Source organism: Drosophila guanche, unplaced genomic scaffold (assembly GCF_900245975.1).
Source record: "Drosophila guanche unplaced genomic scaffold, DGUA_6, whole genome shotgun sequence".
In the NCBI taxonomy this organism is placed as follows: Eukaryota; Metazoa; Arthropoda; class Insecta; order Diptera; family Drosophilidae; genus Drosophila; species Drosophila guanche.
In genome coordinates this window covers 2,097,743-2,118,914 of record NW_022995745.1, presented here as the reverse complement: position 1 = coordinate 2,118,914, position 21,172 = coordinate 2,097,743, and the positions used below count along the sequence as shown (strand labels likewise).

The 21,172-nt window shown below is 47.1% G+C and overlaps 1 protein-coding gene across 2 annotated transcripts in view; it reads right to left on the bottom strand.

Annotated features, from left to right (window-relative positions):
- LOC117581070 (transcription factor Sp9) overlaps positions 1-20,926 on the bottom strand; it is a 27,229-nt gene extending 6,303 nt beyond the window's left edge. Inside the window, exons 1-2 of one of the 2 annotated variants that reach the window (XM_034267945.1) lie at positions 20,609-20,926; positions 19,427-19,855 (exon numbers count right to left, since the gene is read on the bottom strand). In XM_034267945.1, coding sequence (XP_034123836.1) covers positions 19,427-19,540 — 114 coding nt within the window. In that variant the 5' untranslated portion in view covers positions 19,541-19,855; positions 20,609-20,926. Of the gene's footprint in view, positions 1-19,426 lie in introns of both variants that reach the window. The other variant, XM_034267946.1, reaches the window with a different exon arrangement.
- Between the last annotated feature and the right edge of the window lie 246 nt (positions 20,927-21,172).

Sequence of the window (21,172 nt, the reverse complement as noted above, 5' to 3'; positions counted from 1 at the left end):
CCCCCCCCCAACCCATCACGCTGCCCCAATTCCCCGTCAAATCAGATCACAAAATACTCGTAAATGTTAAGGAAAAGTCAACAATTTGTTTGGCATTTATGCAGCCTGCGGGGGGGCGCCGCTGGCGCCAGTCTCTGGCCGCAGTCTCAGCCAAATTAGCCGCTGCAACGCCCCTGCCCACTGGACAATGGCCAGCAGCAGGGAGAGCGGGCGGGGGGAGAGCTGGCTCTAGACCCATTTTCAATGTGTGCGCTGATGAATAATGAATTGTTTTCCGATGCTGCCCCATGCAGCATGCAGCACAGGGGCAACATCAAACAAAACAGCGACGACGTCTACCACAACGAATTTAGATTTTTTCACATTTTTATTGTTGTTTGCCGACACAGCAGCCAGGGGGGAGGGGACAAAGCGGGGGAGGGGAAAGGGCAAGCGATGCAACAAAGTGCACTCTGACACTGTCTACCCCTGCCCCTTGCCCCTTGCCCCTGGCCAATGCCTCATTGTAAATCATTAGCAGCGACACCTGCTGTGAAAATTATGACACCGCCTTCGATTGATGTGCCGGAGAGAGCGAAAGCGAAGAGAGAAGAGAGCGAGAGAGAGAGAGAGAGAGAGAGAGAGAGCTGTAGCGAGGTGAGGTAGATAAAAGGTGCTGCAACCTGCAGCGCCATTTGCTGATAGCGCCCGCTGTGTGTTGCACACAGATGAAAGATGCCTCAGAGCTGCTGGGAATGGGTCACAGCCTCTCGATTGCCTCTCTGCCCCAGCCCCTGCTCCCTGGGACAATCACCTGCTGCGTTGACCGAATTTGTTTAGCTCGCGCCTTTTGATGGTCTCTCCCTCTCTGGCTCTCACTGCACTGCAGGACAGCAAAAAAATGTCATTTTACTGTTTTAATTAGCCAAAAGAATGGACCACCCGAGGGGCAACTGAAAGTGTTGCCCAATCAAAGAAGAAAAGCAAAAGGGAAAGAGTTGGCAGGAGAGCATCGAGAGGATATGCTGCTCAATTGTTGTTAAAAGTTAAATCAAATTGCTGCACACATTTTAAACAATTTATAGCTAACTCTTGGGTAACTTTTGTCTTCCATTTCCCTATGGCAAAAAGCTTAGAGCACAAGACACAACTTTCACCCCATAAAAGCCAAACTATCGACGACGATGACAAGCAGCAGCTGTGCCCAGTCCATCATTCATCGATTCCAATTTGTACATATGTATGTAGTGGCTGCTGCTGCTGCTGCTGCTGTCTTGGCTAATCCGCAAAACTTTGTGGCACAGTGTTTTGGGGGCAGCAGCACCTCATCAACGGCTGAGCGGCAACGGCACTCAAAATGTTTTTTAACTCGAAAACTCCGGCGCCAAAATGCAAATAAAACAACAAACACGGAACATAAAACATAAAACAGCAAAAGGCGAGGCGAGGCGAAAGAAACTTTAAATTGCGGCAAACGACAACGGAGCAGCAGAGGCAGGAAAGATCTGCGGCTGCGGCTGTAGCAGGGGCAGTGGCAGACGAGACGCGGCAAGAGAGCGCTACCCGAATACGCTGCCAGAGACAGAGCGAGAGGGATCGAGCGACCAGGAGCAGCGGCAGACACAATTTTCATAGGCAATTAAAAAAAGTTCATTGGTTTCGGCTTTACTCTCCAGCATACCATTCGGAAGCCACTCCGTGCAGTCGAAGTAGGGCTCCAGGCACAGTCCACAGTCCACAGTCCACAGTCCACTCTGCAGAAGGATGCCACCACAGACTCGACTCTTCATCCTTCCATTAGCATGTAAAGTGTAAACTAATGGCTTTGATTCTGATTCTGCAGCCAGTACCCGTGACCGTGCCCGTGCCCCGTATGGAGCTCACAAATTAAAAGCAGCGTGGGAACTGTGCAGAGGGAGCCTCGCTGGAAGCAGCGTATCCAGAAGTTTATTAAAAAACGAAGCTCCCCCCTCCGCACCGCCTCACTCAGGAGCAGAGACGAAAACTCTGGTCTAAGTAGGCTCTGGACTGGACTGGACTGGACTGGACTGGACTGGAGTCGACTCCTGGCCTGCCCCGTTTGATGGTCGAGGCCTCGACTGAGACTTTGTCTTGGACTTTTGCAGGACCGAGTTCCTTGGAACTGGTCTGCGTATCGTACCTTCGAGTTCCCATAAGTAAGCCATACACGAAAACTCATTAACAATGACGCTCCAAAAAACAACATCCCAGTGGCCAGAGTCCAGATCGAGGATGAAGTAGCCGGACAACAACAACAACAACAAATTAATGGAGTTTCCAAAAGCCCCAGCCAGACTTTTTCATCATAATTTTTATTATTATTATTTTTTTTTATTTTTGCGCTTCCTTATCTGCGCAAAGTCTTTCGTGGCTGATGGTGCCTTTTTTCTGTTCTTTTTCTCTTTTTTTGTGTATTATTTATTATTATTTTTGAGAAATTGTACAGAAAATCAAAAAAAGGAAACGGCAGAGGCAGTGGCAGCGGCAGCGGCGCACGAGGCAGGGGGTTGTAAGGATATAAAAATATATTTTTGGTGCACACTTTTCCCTTGATTAGTTTGTGGACTTGAGAAACTGAAACTGCAACTAAAACTGAAACTGAGACAATTATGGCATTAAATGTGTCTTTAATGTGTGACTTTTAATTTCGAGAATGCGTTCATTTTACGAGTCTGTGCCTTGAGCACTTTGCTGCTCATTTGGCTGAGCTCTTTTGGGCCTTCATCGGATGCGCATCATCAGTCGCAGCATCCAGTAAAAGGACTCACGCCCCCATCCCTTGCAACCCCCTTGTACGCCTGGTACGACTGGCATATCCATGATTAACTGACCGCTCATTAGGGCCACATGACAATCTCTGTGGCTCTGGGGGTCACATTTAATGTGTGCCTCGGATTGCAATTAATTTGAGCCCGAACTTAGCTGAGTGCCTGTGCCTGTGCCTGTGCCTGCTCCAGCTCCTGTTCCTGTTTGGGTGTTTAAGTTCAGGACCGGTGGCCATAATTGGGGTTGCTTATGTTTGGGGGCAGGGAATACGAGCTCTCGAGGGTTGCCACCCAGCAGCAAGGAGTGTCGTCTTCCTATAACAATTTTTGGTGGGCATCCCCGAGAAGCTGCCTGCCTCACGCGTAATGCTAGCGCCTGCCCCTACTGCCACTTCACACATTCAACCCTCTCCCTCGCTCTCTCGCTCTCTCTCTCTCTTTCTGTGCTCCCCCCCGTCTGATGACGTGTTCAACTCACATTACACTTAGAGCCTGCTTAAAAGTTCATAAAACTCGCACAACTTTCAGCACATTGCACAGGGCGCAGGGTCCGGGAGCAGGTACCAGGTATCCGGGGCAGGAGACAAATAAACGCTGACAGGCAACAAGAACCGCACATTTGCAACGTCATTAGCCTGCACCAGCAACGGCAGGGGGAAAGGGGCATCACGGGCACGGCAGATGGTGTGCCCAAAAAACACTCGAAAGTTGCATTCCAACTTGCAGCGCCAACTGGGCACACTGTTCTGTGCTTCAGATCGTGTGCATATAGCGGATTTAGCATGAAGATATTTACATACACATGTATATGAATTTATATGTATACCTATGTATCGCATACCTGTGCGATTACTGCTATAATTACTCAGTAGTTCGTGGCTAATTTATGCAATTTATGAGCCGCTTTCATTGCGGCAATTAAATCAAATCAAATTAATTGAATTATGGGTGTGTGTGTGTGTGTTCGAGTGTGTGTGCTCAAAGGTGTTGTTCCTGTGTAGCTGTTGCTGTTTTTATTATTTCTTTCGTTTCCACTGTAGTTGGTTTTTTTTTATTGTGCTGGCCTACCCCGACACCGGGCCCGGTTTGCATGTCTGCCTCATGTCTGCGGGCTAAACAAAACAAAAACAAAAAACAAAAAACAAAAAACTAAATAAAAAGAAAAACCACACAGCAGAAATAAAGACAAAACATTAGCCACAGGCAACAACAACAACAAAAGCTACATTAAAAATGCAGGCAAAATTTTAATTCGAGCTGGAACTAGACGAATGCGGAATGCCCTGCGAAAACAAGTAAAAATTCATTGATCTGCTGCTTCATTGATCTTGAATCTTTCTGCTGATTTAATCACTTGCTGGCAGTTGTGGAACTCCTCCATTGATCTTAAATCCGCTGCTGGTAACGCCTGGCAGCAACTCCACACCAATGATGTCATCAAATAGTTGTGCACTTGGAAGATCTCTCCAATCCCCACCGACAATCTAGCTGACAAATTAGCATCTACAGCTCCTCTCTGTTGTATTTCCCAGAGAGTTATGGCAGCTGGCTGGCTGGCGCTGCTGCTGCTGCTGCTGCTGCTGATCTCTAATGATCAGTCATAGGGTGATCACTTAGAGTGCAAATCAAATTAAGTGAAATTACCAAGTATTAGCCTAATCGTTTGTCAGCCAACGGGCGCCCCAACACTACCCGTGACTTATCAGCCAGCGAGATCAGCCTGCGATCAATCAATGATCCAAGTGCACTTCCACTCGTAGACTCGTACGACAAAATGAATGAGCAACTGAAATGCCCAGAGTGGAGAGTTTCGATATGAAACGAAAAAAATTAAAATTTTTGATACTTTTCAGTTGAAAGCTTAATTTTAACAAATATTTACACGAACAGATAGAATCTGCAGCTCATTTTGTTTATAGTATGAACAAATTTAAACGTCGCCGCAAGCTGTCCCCCAGCTCGACGCTCGACGCTCGACGCTCGATGCTCGATGTTCATGTCGATGGTCAGGCATTGGCATTCGACGATCAACAACATCATGGCATGATGATGATGAGGGGAGGAATCTCGGATGGTTAAGCAGCGAGAGAGCAAACCCCCAGAGCCACAGAGCCCGACAAGTTAGTCAAGAGTCAAGAGATGAATCGAGGCGAGGCGAGGCGAGGCAAGTTGAGAGTCAACGCTCAACGATTCACTCAGCAAACTGATCGATTGAGGAACTGCCTGACTGACTGACTGACTGACTGACTAACTGACTCTGGTGTATCTGTATCTGTGTGTATTTGTGCTGTCTGTGTGTAGGCGTGTGCAGCTGTGTGTCTTCATTAGCATAATGAGTTTGATTGAAAGCCAACTTGATATTGAGTATTGATATTTATGGCCAGACAATTGATTGATATTGTCGCTTGAATAATGCAGCGATAACAAAGAGAAGTTACGCCATCGATTACGCTATCGATTACCGTAAGGGGGGAGCGATAAATTTGCAATCGTTTGAGCAGTAAAATATTTAGATTTTTTTCTTGGCCTAAAAACAAACCAAAATGGCAACTGATTTTTTTCTCAACTGTACTTTTGGCAGAGAGATGCATGAACTAAGTGCCGCTAAATGCGCTGAAATGGCGCAGTAGGAGACCAAGGTCAAAGGGCAAGGCCGACGACAATGAATGAAGGCAAAGCCAGGGCAGGGCAGGGCAAGGGATGGCACCAGAAGGAGGAGGCAACTGACAAATGGCCATGATGGATGTACTGCGGAGAGAGAGAGAGCAACAGAAAGACACTGAACGAGAGAGAGTGAGAGAGAGAGGGAGGGATGCGGATGCACAGCCACCCCATGGCGCGCTTGGGAACCGACAGCCAAATGTGCAATTTTTGTAACAAATTAGTGGTCCATCAGGGGGGGGAAAGCATCACTCACTCTTCTCCTCTCTCTCTCTCTCTCCTGCGCGCTCTTTGATCCGCTCAACGATTATCGCAGCAGGATGTCGCACACTGGCGGCACTAAGTCCGCCGTTGATCCCGGCAAATCCTTTAATGCGAGAACATTTTTGCTCTAAATCTGCGCTCTAATGAGGTACCAGAGAGCGAGCGAGATCATCAAGTGTGTGATCCTGGACAAACATAGCACGAAAACAGGAACAGGGACGGGACACGCACAAAGCCTCTCTGTCTTTCTGTCCATTGTGCGTCACCACTTGACCGAACCACAACACAGGACACACACAAAGGACACACACTCAGGACACACTCAGAATCCGTTGGCAGAACAATGGGCCAGCACAAAAGCTGGCTCCTGGCTCTCTATTCATCCATTCTTTGCCTTTTCTTACTCATTTTCTTTTGGGTAAACACAAGCCGCCGGGGCGCACTTGATTCTGAAACTGTGCCACAGGTCGAAGCCAGGCAACGGCTCCTAAAACAACAAATGGCCATAAATGCCCCGAAACTTTGTGCCACTGCGGCAGAAATTCCTGCAAATTCTGATGCAAAAAAAAAAAAAAAAACAAATATATAAATAGAAAATAGAAAATCCTTTCGAGCGTTTTTCACTCGAAATGTTCCCTTGGCTCTCACACACACTCTCTTTCGCTCGCTCTCGAACTCTCTCTGGTGCCCCGAGTGCAGACACACTTAAAAGCTAGTTTCCTGCCACGCCCCAAGCTGCAGTGGCACATACCACTGCACCCCCCTTGTATGTGTTATCATTAAAACCACGCGAAAAGTGTTCTAATTGCAAAACTTTTGCCATGCCACATGCCCCATGCTCCATGCTGCGGGTCTGCGGGGCTGCCTGCGCCTGTGCCGCGTGTTTGTGGTAATTGCAAATTGCAGTGGCATGCAGCAGCAGCAGCAGCAGCAGCAGAGCCACAACAGCCCAGGAAACAGCCTGGCCAATAAGAGGGGGACAAGAGGGGCTGCAGGCAAACGCCAGAGAGTGGAACAGGCGGCGACTTTTAATTAAAAGTGACGAGTGTTTAATAAGTGCCGGGAGTACACAAGCCCCAGCCAAAGCCCCCACCCAGACCAAACACCTTTACATCTTTACCAAATTGAATGCCTTACATTGTGGATAATCCGAGCAGAAATCTTAGAAATGAATCCCTTAAGAGTACGAAAAACAGCTCAAAGTTCCGACTGAAGTTCATCAACTGCTGGCGGATACTTTTACTCTGATTCGAATGTGATTTGGGTTCTTGATTTGAAGAATTGAATGCTTTTTGTGCAGATAATCCAAGCAAAGATCTGCAAAAAGAATCTGAGGAGCGCAGGGCATTCTCAGGAGAATTTAAATTCAAATTTTTCCATGATTTATGCCGCCACAAACAACTGCTCTCTTTTGGGTAATATCCCATAAAACTGTGACTCCAACTAATGCATTTGTATCATGTTAAAAGACATTTCTCTTGTGGACTGCCGACTCCTGACTGTGTGACTGGATGACTCTGCTGACTGCTGACTGGCGTGACTCGATTAATGGTTGTACAATGTGCAATCAGATTTGTTCCATTATATGGGGCATAGCATTGTTTGTTTTAGACCACGATCGGCCCGATATCTAACTGGGCCAGGCTCGAACCCCTGCCCAGTGCATTATCTCCTTCCCATTTAGCGGAGCAAATAAGCGCCCCCCAAAAGAGCTGCTTAAATGGCTGAATAAATAGATACAACAAAAAGCTGGCGTTTCGTGCCAGTGGCATATAAATGTGGGCAACCGCATCTCCTGCGGTTAAACAGTGTAAATATCTCGCGCTGTGGGACATGGGAACAATTCGTTTCATTTGTTGTGCTGCTAAAGTGCGACAATTTGTGTTGAACAAAAGACTCGGACAGGCAGCAGCAGGAAGAGCACTTGGAGGAGCAGAAGGAGCTCAATAGCCCAGGAGCCGAGCAGCCATGTAGAGGGAGGGCTCCGTGGCATCTCCTTTCATGCGGAATGTGTTTATAATTGGATATGCAAATCAATTTGTTGCTGCTGCTGCTGCTGCTGTTCGCTCCCAAAACAAAAAATTGCTTGATAAATTGCAAAACGCAAAACCATAAAATCTCCTTTCAACCGACTTCGTTTTGGACTCCGATTCACTTTGGGATACTCTGTAGTTGTCAGGGTTCCTCGTTGCCTTAACCCTCAATCATAAGTGTATGCCAGCATTCGTTTTGCCGGCATTCTGGCTGCCCAACTGCTTGTTTTCAGCTCATTTAAATTAGCTAAATAAGAGCGGCACATCGGGGGTGGGGTGGGGTTATGGGGCTCCGAATACTCCAAACCCCATGGCCATCTCCGGGATCTGTCTGGTCTGGTCTGGTCTGCTGCTGCTGCTGCTGCTGCTGCTTCTCCCGCTGTGAAGAGGGCTTGTCCAGCTGTCTGGTCTGCAGCACCGAAATGCTGCCGGTTTTGGGCCTCACTCGGCCTTCCCCCTTTCGGTTTTTTCTTTCTTCTGTGCTTTTTGTTGTGTTTTATATTTATTCACTGCCGTCTGTTGTCTGGCTGTCCGTTTGTCTGCTCTTTTGCATATTCATTTCGAATGGAACTGACTGTGAAGATGGTGATGGGAATGGACTGTGGGGGAATGGCGAATGGCAGTCATGGAGAAGACCGGTAGCCAATTGCTTTGGCAGCTAAGGTTGCACCAATTCGTTTAATAATAAATAATGAAAATGCCCCGCAACTTGGACTCGGACTTGGGCTCGGACTCGCACTCGCACTCGGACTCCCTCCCGATCCCGATCCCGATCCCGATCCGTGGCTGGTCATTTGACTTATTGATTTCTTTATTCTCGCTTCACGGGTTGACACTGTGTTCCAGCACAAAACGAAGATGGCCAAAACCCCTTTGGGGCTGACTTTGATTAATGATGATGGGGAGTGTGGCCTCCCCTTTAGTTCCCCTTTATCTCTATCGATTAGCGTATTTTATATGTTTTAATTTCATAGTGTCGCTGCTTAGGTGAAGAGATCTTGCAGCATTCTGTTTGATGAATGACTTTGCCACTGCAGCAGAGGTGTAAGGCAGATAGATGCTGCAGCTAATGGAAATGGAGTTGCAACGCCACACAGTCAAGGTGCAAAGTTGGGGACATCTTTGAATTTTACTCAAACTTTGCCAACTCAAAGAATTGCCTTTCCCAGCCAAAAGAACAGACCAAAATGTTGCTAAAAATTAACATAATAATCAATCAAATTTTTGTAGAATTATTGAAATGATATTTGCAGAGGCATTTCCATAATCAAACAAAATCCAACAACAATTTTTAGCGTTTTTGGTTTTGCCTTTTTTTATGGGTTTTTTCTGTTTTGTGTAATCTTTTTATAGTTTTTGTTGTGTGGCTTAAAGCTGCTAAACAAGAAAATTATGATTATTATTTAATGACTCAATAAATCAAAAATCCGTGTTGTGACTGCGATACCAATTCTGATTCCGATGCCGATTGCTGTGGAGCTGCGAAGTTGCGGCTTAATGGCATTGCCATTGTGGCTGTTGCCTCTTTTTATTGGGCATTAAATGGCTAATTAACAAAACGCAACAACACCACGGAGGCCCCAGTGCCACTGTCAGTTCCAGTGCCGATTAGATCGGTTTGTACAGCTCATTATATCATTAGGGGGGGCCGACTGCCGGACAGTCGGCACTGCCAATGTGTGAGATTTGTTTTGTTCGATTGAAAAAAAATACATGAAAATGGGACACACAGTGCCGAGTATTTTGGAGTATCTGTAACAATACTTTTACGAGCAGTTAACAAGTTATGAATCCGTCCCCTGGCAGTGGACCATAATGGATACCCAACCAGCCAGCCAGTCAGTCAGCCATCCATCGGTTTTGGTGAGGTTATTTTCCCCCGTTTTCCCCGCTTTCTTTGGGGTCTTGTTTGGGTCTCGGTTTTCGGGGTTTTTCCAGGCGCAAAGTAGAAAATTACAACCTGCACACACGCTAATGTAACCGGGAGAAGGTAACCCCGAAAATTACCCACAATTTTCAGTCAGACAACGTTTAGGGTTTCGCCTGTACTCGGGTCCAGGGTCTGCTCCAGCGTTTGACTTTTGCTGGCCCTCGGGGCCATTTTCTCAGCTTTCCCCTTAGACACACGAGAGGGCAGGCAGGCAGACAGCCAGACAGCCAGACAGACAGACAGCTATTTTCACAGCCTCGTCTCGTCTGACGAATGTGGGAACCGCGCTTAGGCTGCTGCTGCTGCTGCTGCAAGTTTTGAGTTGAGTTTTCAATTTGGATTTTGATAAACGTTTTCGAGTAGTGCCCAAAGAATTCATTTGCTGTCTGCCAACTAATTGCATTTGCCAGGACATTTCGCTGACTTTTTGTATCAAACATTTTGCAGCCACTGTGCAGGTCTCAGGGCTGCCGCCTGTCAGGCTGCCCTGACAAACAACTCCTGGGGTCAAAGGGGAGCCCGCAGATTTTCATCAATGGAAGCGGCAAAACTCTGCTGCCATTGAGAAAATTTGTGTGCCCTGGAATTTAATTCATTGCAAACAAATTGCTGATGTTGGTGCCGTTGCCGCTGCCGCTGCTGTTGCTGCTGAATGTTGCGGCTGCAGTGGCAATTGTTGCTATTTGCATGCAACTTATTTGTCAAACGGGGCATTTGCCACTGCCACTGCAAACGGCAACAATTTTCGCGTACACATTTCAATTGGGAAATTGTTGTGTGGCAGTTTCCGCAATGAAAATCAGATCGAAGACGCAGGCGATGTAAAAATAAATACTTGACTTGCAGTTGCTGTTGCTGTGGAGGTTGACTGTGTGTTGCCTGTGTATTGCCTGCCTGCCTGCCTGCCTGCCTGCCCGGCTCTTTTGTGGCAAGTAGGCGTTGCACAATTTTCGTTGCGTTTCAATTGCATTTGTTGGGTTTTTGCATATTTTGTCGCCGTGTCGCTGGCTGGCTGGCAGGCTGGCTGGCTGACTCGCTGGCTGCCTGTCTCCCCTCTCAATTTTTAGATAGATTTTGGCACGCCAGCAACAAGAACGCCCACTTTTGGCGTTGACTGTGGCAGGGGCATGGGGCAGCAAAAATGCCTTTAAAAATGAAATTGAAACTGAAACGAGTTTGCAGCGTTGGCCACAACGTGGTCTTGGCTCAGCTTCGTGCCGTAGCAAATCAATCAATTTGTGGCATATTTTTACAGCCCGTGTTGCCGTTGCTGCCCCGCTTGCGTTTTGCGTCTCTTGCAGAGGCGAGACTGTTGTTGCCGGGGATAATCGTTGCGCTTCATCAAGCCACAAACATGAAACATGAACATCATCAACGCCATTTCAACGCGCGCCTCGGCGCAAAGTTATAAACCCAATTTCGGAGCTCCATGGCACAGCAAACAGCAACAGCCACAGCCACAGCCTCAGCCACAGCATCAGGCAAAGCCTCTGCTGCAACTCCAGAGAGGGAGAGGACGAGGCAGAGAGAAAGAGAGAAAGAGAGAGCTTCCTCCGGCATGTTGCAAGCAGCAAGGACAGCAAGATGGCATAAAAAAGCATATAAAATGCTTAAGTACACGCTCGCCTGGTGGTAATCACAGCAGATACATCTTAAGCAGGCAGACACCAGACATCGGTGGGCATGGCACGGGGTGGGAGGGGTGTGGTGTGGTGGGGGCATGCAGCAAGCGCAGGCGCAGCCGCAGCCGCAACAGCATGTTGCTGGCGGGGCTCTCTCGCTCTCGCTCCACGAGCAACAATGTTTCGATGTTGCATATCTGAACCGAGTGTGTGTGTGTGTGTGTGTGTCGCGCGCTTTTAAGCACGAATCGCTTGCAGCACTATGTGGCAGCAGCGTTGTTGCAAGTTGTTTGCCGCTTGCCATTGTAGCGTTGATAATGCCCACAGTTTGACCTTATGACTAGACTGCAGCAAAAACCATTTGACTTTGACTGAGCTTGGGAATGGGGCATGAGGCATGGGGCAGGGACTGGAGCTGGAGCTGGAGCTGAGACTGAGGTTGGGTTGGGACAGTGGCGAAGGCATCAGCACTTGCTGTGCCTTATGCTGCAGAAAAATAATATCAAATCTTTTAGCTACATTTTCTGCATAGATTTTCGTAGATTAATTACGAAGGGAAAATCCTAGCCATGTCCCAGCCGTGGCACCGAAGGTCTCCCCTTAATTGCTGCACAACTGGCAGAAAAAATAGAAGAAACAAAGTGGCAGGGGCAGTGGCAGTGGCAGGGGAGTGCATGTGGAGCTGCAATTGCATGGCAACTTACACGCAACACCAACAGGAATCTCTCCCTGTGTGCTGTGTGCTGTGTGCTGGCAACATGCGGCTTTTTACTAGCCATGAATAATGAGGCGGAATGCGCAAATGCGGCAGCCGAAAAGTGTTTTGCATGCATTTGTCAATTTAGCATGCCATCAAACATCCTTTCAATTCCTTTTGACAACCGCCGACGCCGTCGCAGTCGCAGTCGCAGTCACATTCGCTGCGAGTAGGCGTTGCAGGTTGCCGCAGTCATGCCTTGCCTCAACAGACAGACTCAGAAGCAGGGGCAGCAGACGGCAGACAGGCAGACAGGCAGACAGGCATCGCTTCACTTGTCAACGCGAGTGACTAACGAGTGCATCATTAAATGATTTTAACGACTTCATTTAATGTTTAACACAATATTTACAGCCCGCAATAACGATGCTCAGATTTCTTTTGCTTTTGCACCGAACAAAATGGAATAGTTTCGATTATTCTAGGTGTCAGGAAGCGGATCTAAGCCACAAACAGGCTCATAAATCAGGCCAAGAAATCAGCTTTTTTTGTGTGTTTTTTTTGGGAGTTGACTAGGTGAAAAGAAAGCCCTTTGACATCACTCGCTGAGATATGTATTTGCGGGCATAAACATTAGCTGCAATTAAATGTGTTGAAATGCTGAAAAAGTTGAAGAGTTTTTACGGCTCGGCGCTCGTTTCCTGTCACTCTGCCGCAGCGCCCACTGTCAGTCGCAGTTGCAGTCCCATTCCTGGGACTTGTACGACTCTTGTCAGACGGGGGGCACACTTCAACACTTGCAAGAAATATGGCCACATAAAAAGACTTGAAAATGCACAGCCAGCAGGGCGAGCGACTGGCAGCCTGGCCTGGCCTGGGTGAAAGATGGCAAAATATGGGCTGCTGGGATAGTAAAATACAAATAAATCCATAAGAGAATTTCACTCTGCAGTGCACTGTGCAGTGCTGTTAAGGCTTAAGCCGCCTAAGCAAATAAACCAAAGGCAAAGGCGCTTGAGCCAGAGATGAGCCCAGACAGAGAGTGCCAGATAGCCCTCAGAGTTCCCGTTCGGAGTACCAGTTCCAAGCACTAAATAGCCGTAACGAAAACAAAACTGAACTGCATCTCTTACGGATACACAAAGATTTGTGCCACAATGGGCACCGTCATCAGCGTCATCATCAGCCAGCCAGCCAGCCAGCCAGCCAGCCAGCAAGCCACACATTGTTGTCGCTGTTGTCGCTGTGGCACACAGTCCTCGCCCTGCCCCGATCTGTTTTGCCCTGCTCTGCTCTGTTGTGCCTTGTTAAGTTTTCTGCCTCTGAGCCGAAAATCCTGCCGAAATCCCCCCCCGAGCTGCAGAGCTGGCCCTGCTGCCATCCCTTCCTCTTCGTTCTCTATAATTTGGTTTCACTCTGCCGTTGCCGTTGCCGTTGCCGCTGCCCTTTTTGTTGGCTCTTTTCTTGTTGCTTTTTGTTGTGTTATTTTTGTTGTGTTGTTCAGAAATTAGCAAAAATCGTTTTTATTTAGACAAAAGAACTGGCAACTGGACTAAGTGATACTCAGCATTGGCAGAAGCTGGAAGGGGAAGGGGCTGTAGATGTAGAAGTCAACAATTCCAGAAGATGCCCTTAAAAAATAAGCGTACAAATGCCAAGAGTATGTGCCGTGTTTTATTATTTTAACCCCTGAATATCCTTTATACTTTCAAACAACAAAGTAGATCCCAGAACCGCCAACACACGCGTTTATGTGGCCAAAACTGTTAAGCCGCTGGCTACCCTTTTGCTGCGAGAAATGAAATCTTTTATGCATTTTAGACACGCATCCCCCCCGCATCATGCTCTGTTTTAGCTCCGATTTTTATATCGATTTCAGGCCAGAGAAAGAGATGAAACAACAACGCAGACAACAACTCGAAGAAATATCTGCAAATGCGAACTGCGCCCGAACCTTTTCGGTATGATTATCACAATTATCTGTAATTCAGACCATAAATCATTTCATTCTGCAAGCGCACAAAACTTTTAAACGTAACCCAATCTTGTGCCTGGTCCCCACCGTGCTCCCCTGCCCATTTTTGTTGCTGTTGCTGTTTTTTTTTATCAAGTTATACAAGGCTTTATAAAAAATACATATAAATAAATAATGTCTTGGCTTGGAGACTGGCGAACGGAGTCGAGTCTGGCAGGGGGGTAACTGGTGGCGTACTGGTGCAGGCCGTATAAGGCAGCGACCAGACTCCAACGCCATAGCCATAGCCATAGCCATAGCCATCGCCATTGCCGTCACCAAGTTGAAAATATTTACTGGCAGAAATTTACAACACGATCAAACAATTCGTTGGCTGTTCGAGGCGAGGCTGGATCGATTGATTGCTTCAGCGAGAGGAGACGCTACGCGACGTGACGCGACGCGAAGGAGCTGGCATCGATCTGGCATCGATCGCTCGTTTCGATGTGTAGACGTGCCCAGATTCGAGCTTGCCTCCAGCCCCTGCCCCTGCCACTGCCCCTGCCCCTGCCCCTGCCGCTGCTGCCATTGCCGGTGCATTTAAATTGATTAACTCATGAACTTGCATTCAAATCAACGCTGCCTCAAAACGCTTTGACTTCGTGTCAACAAAATTTATAACGAGTTATGGTTTGCTGTTAGCCGCCAGTTTGCCGGTTTGCCAGTTTGCCGCTTGTGCAATCGTCGCTTTTGCACTTGGCCCAGCAAACAGATGAAAATTGCCACGCAAATGAAGCGTCAAAGGGAAAGCCTGCACCGAGCTCTCACCCAAGACGAGAAAAGGTTTCGTAGCGTTTCCTCTACGCTCATTCTTTTATAAATTGTTTTTAATTCAACGACACTCATGATTATTTTCATTGCTAGTTAAATCTTCCCTCGATACTCTCTTTTGTTCTGGGTTGAGGGGGCGTGACTTATCACTCTTGTGGCTCCTACCGATTGTCAGCGGTTGTCACCTGCAGCGTATTCGATGTCAGTTCAAATTAGTCGTGAATAATAGAACAAACGAGCCCGGAGCAGGCGGGGGTGCTGTGGCTTAAGGGTACCCCTTAGTCACACACACACACACACTACAGAGAGCTACACATACATAGACACATAGATACACAGATACTTTTGTTCAAAGTGTAAGGTGTAAAGCGCACACGTTGCTCGGCTGCTCCGTTGCTCGATTCCCCCTGCGTCGCTCATTAGAAGCGCATTCAGACCATTCAGAGCGAAATGACTGATTGTTGTTGTTGCTTTTGCTGGACTGGTGCTGCATTTGCCGCTGTTGTTGCAGATAATTGCCCTGCCATCTAATATGCACTTGGCCGGTAGTCAGTCACTCCGTCACTCCAGTCCACAGCCGGTCCACTCTGTTCACTCACTCACTCAGGCAACTCCAAGTCAATCAGCATTCAAATTCCTATTCATATTCATTAGAAGAACTGCATACGAAATGCCAGCGAAAGCAGGCACACACATTTTCAATTATTATTTGCATTTTTAGCAACATTCTCGTTTTAAAAGAGCAATTAATTTGCATAAATTCTATTTGGCATTTAAATTGTTTATTACAAAGGGGCATGCGGGAGCGTAGGGCTGCTCATGGGAGACCACTTGAATGGCAGTTAACACGTGTTGCAATCCCAATTAGGCAGCAGGCAGCAGGCAGCAGCATTTCTTTTTTCAATGTGCAAAGTTTGAGAATAATTTCTAAGTAGTTCATCGGAGGTTACATGTACTTAAGTATATTTTATTTAAATATATTTATCATTTAACTGTTGTCAGTACTTTCTCTTTAGTTCTCAGAACTAAATTTCTCTAGCCAATTCGTTCGCATTCCCTTAAATTCCAGCTACCAGTTCAGCTATACATATTTTCCATCAATTATTTAGTTCGTTTATTGATTTGGCAACAGCAATTTGAAATTCTGGTCAGGGTTTCGCATTTTCGCATGCAAATTGTGCCCCCAAATTGGTTCCAGGCCGTGCAGTGCAGTGCGTATACGCACTGTCGGACAGACAGGCTACGCGCGCGCTGACTGACATGACACACTGACTGACGTTCTGACCGACCGACGACGGCCTATTAAATTACGTGCTGGAAACTGCAAGTCAGTTACACTGCACTACACCGCACACAATGTATTTTGGTGCGTGGTCTTTGTAATTGAAATACATGCAACCAAAGAAATAGGAAAAACCAAATTGAAAAATGCTTTTTCAAGCGGCGCTTTTGATGCCAGCCAGCCAGCAGCGACCTTGCGCCACTCTCTCTCTCTCTCTCTCTCTCTGTCGCTCTTTTTCTCTCTCACTCGATGGACTCTTGTATATAGTTTTTTTTTGCAGCATCATGGCAACTAATTTTCCAAATGACGCAAGTTAATTGCGTTTTGGGCTCAGCCTTTTGTCAAAGGTGAAAAATGCTCGCTGTCTGCAGAGGGACGACTGCTGCAGGAATAAGAGTGCCACAAAGGGTGGGGGAGGGGCGGCACAAAGGCAAGGCGCATTCATTAAGCCAAATCATATTAAGTAAATATGTCGAGCAGTAGAAGGAGTTGAGTGCACGGTGAGAAATATAAGGGCATGCAAGCAGATGGAATATATATCCCCAAAGATAATTGTAGATACTCAAAGATGGATAGAAATTTATTTAAATTTTCTGGGTAGTCTGGTGAAATTTTTCTTTCAGTGTTTTTTCTATGGGGAGCCTGCTGCCTTTTGTTTGAGCCCATGTCAGGGCTACCGCTGGCCACTCCCCGTCCTCCAGCTCTTTATTTATTTACCTCTCTCTCGCGCTATTCAGCGACGCCCTGGCGCCTTCGTCTCTTCTGGGGGCCAGCCGTTTGCCGGCAAATGGGAGAAAGAAGCCCCGAGAACCACAAACAAATTAGTCAATGACGCGGCGATCTTCTCTCCCATTGCCCAGTGCCCAGTGCCCAGTGCCCATTCCTCAGTTGTGTGTGTGTGAATGTATTTTCATTAATATTTTATTGCTTAATTCCTTTTGTTATGCTGATTATGCCGACGAGCAGCACACACCGAACACACACTGAACAGTGAACAAATGAGGCTGCCACACTGCCACACAACTGTGAGATGTTCATGGGAAAAACGGACGGGATCGTTGCATGATTTTCAATAATTTAACAGCGGCTTTCAATAATCTTCTCTTCAAGCTTTTCCCCTGCCCGCGCCCAGCCACTCTTCGCTGAGATCTCTTGGCTTTTTGTTTCCAGGCACAAATGTTAATTTCAGTTTGTCTCGGTAATTTATCATCTTTCTTCTGCTGCTGCTGCTGCTGCTGCTGCTGCTGCTGCTACAGCTTCAGCTTCAGCTCTGACTGTGGCTGCTGTTGTATCTTTTTTGTGATGTCTTTAAACGCTTTTAATTAAAATCAATGCGCATGTGTAACTTTCTTAAGCAGGGCCGCAGCCGCAGCTACATAGATCCCTCATAGACCGCAGTCTAGTCTCGAACTTTGTGGCAGCTCTTTGAACTTGGCCGACAGGCGCGTTTGTTAAATGATTGATGTGGTATTAATTTTAATAAACGTTTTGCTCTCCCTCCCTTGCTCTCTGTCTCTGGGGTAGCTCCATCAATATGCAGATGTGAAGCCAGAGCCAGAGCCAGAGCCAGAGCCTGTTGGCCAGAGCTTGGACCCGTTTAGACCCAACTGTGAGTGGTATGATCTGCGGTTATGCGGTTCTGTGGCCTCTGCGGTTTGGAGCACCATATTTTATGGGCACACGCAAATGCGTGGTGGCGTCTGCAGTTTTGCAGCTCAAGGCAGGGGCAGGGATGCGAATTGTAGTTTGCCTTAGCCTCACAATCTCTTCTTGGCATTTTTGCTAACTCTATTAAAAGTGTCATGCAATTGCCAGCTGATCAAGGACACAGTTGGAGGCATAACTCTAAGCGCCGCTAATTGAAAATTGAACCAAAATCGAGAGCAGGCAAACGACTGGCCCAGAGCCCTCCACAATCATCATTAATATTAAGCAGGAAACTTTGCTGTTTGTTTCAGTTTTTGCGGCGCGGATCAAAGAGCGAATTCAGATCGAGGCCAGCAGCATTATGATCATCTCTGTTTAGCCTTTAAGTGTGGGCTTCCGCTCTCGATAAGAGCCATCATCGATGGGCCATCGAAACAATTAGCCAGAGCCACCGCCACAATGGGAATGTGAAAATGATGTGTTGAAAAGTCAGTTCCCGAGTCGGAGTCAGAGTCAGAGTCAGAGTCACAGCTAGGGGGATTCGTAATACGATCCAGTGATTGCGATTGCGAAAAATAATCCCAGGGCAGGGCATCATTCAATCGTTAGCTTCACACCTCAAGTGAGCCTGAATAATTGATTTCGGCCCTAAATGCAGATAGAGCGAGAGAAGGACGACGCTTACCTGGCTCTAGTATCTGCTATCTGTAGCTCTGTATCTCTGACTGTGGCCTGCGTATCTGCTGCTAAGCCTGAGCGTGAAATTCGTTTGCACACAGAACACAGAGCACACTGAACACACTGAACACTGAACAAGCCGCATCTAATCGATTTGTGAGCATTCTCTACCGTTTTGGCCCAGCATTAGATGCTCGTACTTTCAGCTCAATCATCGACGAGACAAACGGACAAAAGGATTCCCAGCTGAGATGAACGATGAACGATGAACGATTTCGATTCCGATTCACATTCCGAGGGTCGCACAAAACAAAAACAAAATTGTTGTGTGTGTGTGTGTGTGTGTGTGTGGCAGCTACTGGTACTGGCTGTGTATCTGTGCATCCGCTACGGTGCGGCGTCTAGCGATTGTTTGCTTAACCCGCGGATTATTGTCGTGATAATGCCATGTAAGTGGTTGATTTGCCAGATTTGTCAGCTTTCTGTCGCCGCAGAACACATAAGTTTGTAATCGTTTGAAGGGTTATAATATCTATGGGTAACCTTTGCAGATGCAGTTGAAAATGTTGCGGCCAGCTGCTGCCAGAGGATTGTTCTAGTTCAAATGGTTGTCTGCAATGGAAATGTAGCTCAAATGCCCGACAAATGCCAGTTTCAAGTGTGTGTAATGCGATGCCAGCAAATGAACTGTCAAGTGTCTGTGCTCAGCACTTTCTCCACAAACTAATTTGTATCTTTGGGCTAGTTGTGTGCTAAATAAGATACTTTTGTGTAATGATTAATGTAGCTACATATACGTACTATAAGTAATTTCTGCTAATTTATCTATCACCTATTTAGAGCTGCATCTCTGCTGTAACAAAATCGTTTATCTGAGAAATTGTAACTGTCAGATCTCAACAATTGATCCCCACCAACAAACACACTCAAGTCGGAGCCGAGTAATTGTCCGAGTTGTCCCTGCAGCAGATACAGATGTACAGATGCACAAATGTATCTGCTGCACTCCTCTCCGATTGCATCTAAAGGTTTTGTACTGTATCTTTTGTGTGTGCGGCTTACCGGATTAACTTGTGGCTTCTGCAAGTGTGTGGCAATGTTGCTGATGTTCATTCCCATGGCCGGTATCTGTGAGCCATACAACTGACCGGCCGTCGGCGTCATGTCCGTGAGCATCTTTGCGGTTGCTGCTGCTGCTGCTGTATCTGTATCTGCTACTCCTGCTGCTGCTGCTGCTGCTGCTGCTGGTGTATCTTCTCCTGCGGCTGCTGCTGCTGCTGCTCCGGCTCCTACTCCGACTCCTGGTCCTGCTCCTGCTGCTGCTTCTCGGGCTGTCAGTTTGAGGCGCACAATGATGGTGTCTTTTCTTGTAGCTCTTTTTTGTCTGATTGTCTCTGTGATTTTTGCTTGGCTTTTCTTCCACAATGGCAAAACTGTATCGCTGCTGTTGTTGTTGTTTTTGTTGTTGCTATTGTTATCGCTGGACACACACTGGGCGAAGGGAGAGACAGAGGGACATGGAGTGGAAGGACACACATACACAGGACACAGGACACACTCGCACACGCACACGCACACGCACGTCGCTTACAAATATAAGAGAAATATCAACAAAAAATATGCAACAAAAAGGCTGAAAAGTATCTGCGAGATGGTCTGCCGACGGATACTTTTCTTGGCCACTTTTCCCCCAGTTCACTTTTCACTCTTTTCTTTACTGTTGCTCTATTTCTGTAACTGTAACTGTATCTAGTGTGTATGCATTCAAGTATCTTCTTTTTTAATGTATTTTTCAAGTATTTCTTATTGTTTTTTTGTGTGTTTATTTTTTGCTTTTCTTTTGATTTTTGGCTTATGTTCACTTGGCCGTCGGCCTGTCGCTGCTATCGCTGCTACTGGCACTGCTGCTATCGCTCTCTGGTTCTGGTTCTGATTCTGTTTCTGATTCGGATTGTGGGTTCCGGCTACGGCTGCGGCTTTGTCACTGGCACTGACAGCCGCCTACTGGATCTACGTTCTGCCAATTTGAATATATCTAGCGGCACGGCTAGCGAGCGGCTACGAGACTGAGACTTAGAGAATGGAGTGAGACTGAGAGTGAGAGTGAGTGTGTGAGAGAGAGAGAGAGAAGTGAGTCTGCTCTCCTGCTGTTTATCGGCTTTACTTTAGTCACAACAAAAAAATAAGTACAATTTATGGTTTAATTAACAACAAAAAAAAGGAGACGAAAGAGAAAATTTATACGGATATGTTGGGATGGATTGCAATGCACTCGCACTTCTGTTGTTGTTGTTGTTTGTTGGTAACTTTGTTGTTTGTTTTTGTATTTTTGTTTGTTTTTTCTTTGTTTTTTGGTTGTTTGTTTTTCGGCTTAAGCTGCTGCTGTTGCTGTTGCTGCTGCTTGCTTGCGGAGCGGGTGACAGAGAGGCGTCAACGTGTCAGGAGGCAGCCGCCAGGCGCCTGCTTGAACAAACGAAAAAAAAATCTGCTGTATCCGCGCCAAAGTTAACGCCGTCGTCGCTGATCGTTCAAAGGCTTGCAACTGTTTCACGCGAACAAAAAGCTTGGCCAAATGTCGACGTCGCCACACTCTCCAAGCAGCATGCTGCTGCAGCGCTCTGCCAAGGGGCGCGTCCCACACAGAGAGAGCGAGCGGGAGCGCGCTAGCCAAGGCCGTGACGGCCAGAGAGAGCGAAAGAGATTCCAATTCCAAAGCGCTGGCTGGCCTACGCCAGCAGCAACAGCAACAGAAGCGGCAGCGCCAGCACCCATGGCTTGCCGCCCTCTGCTCACAGGCAGAGCAAGCGG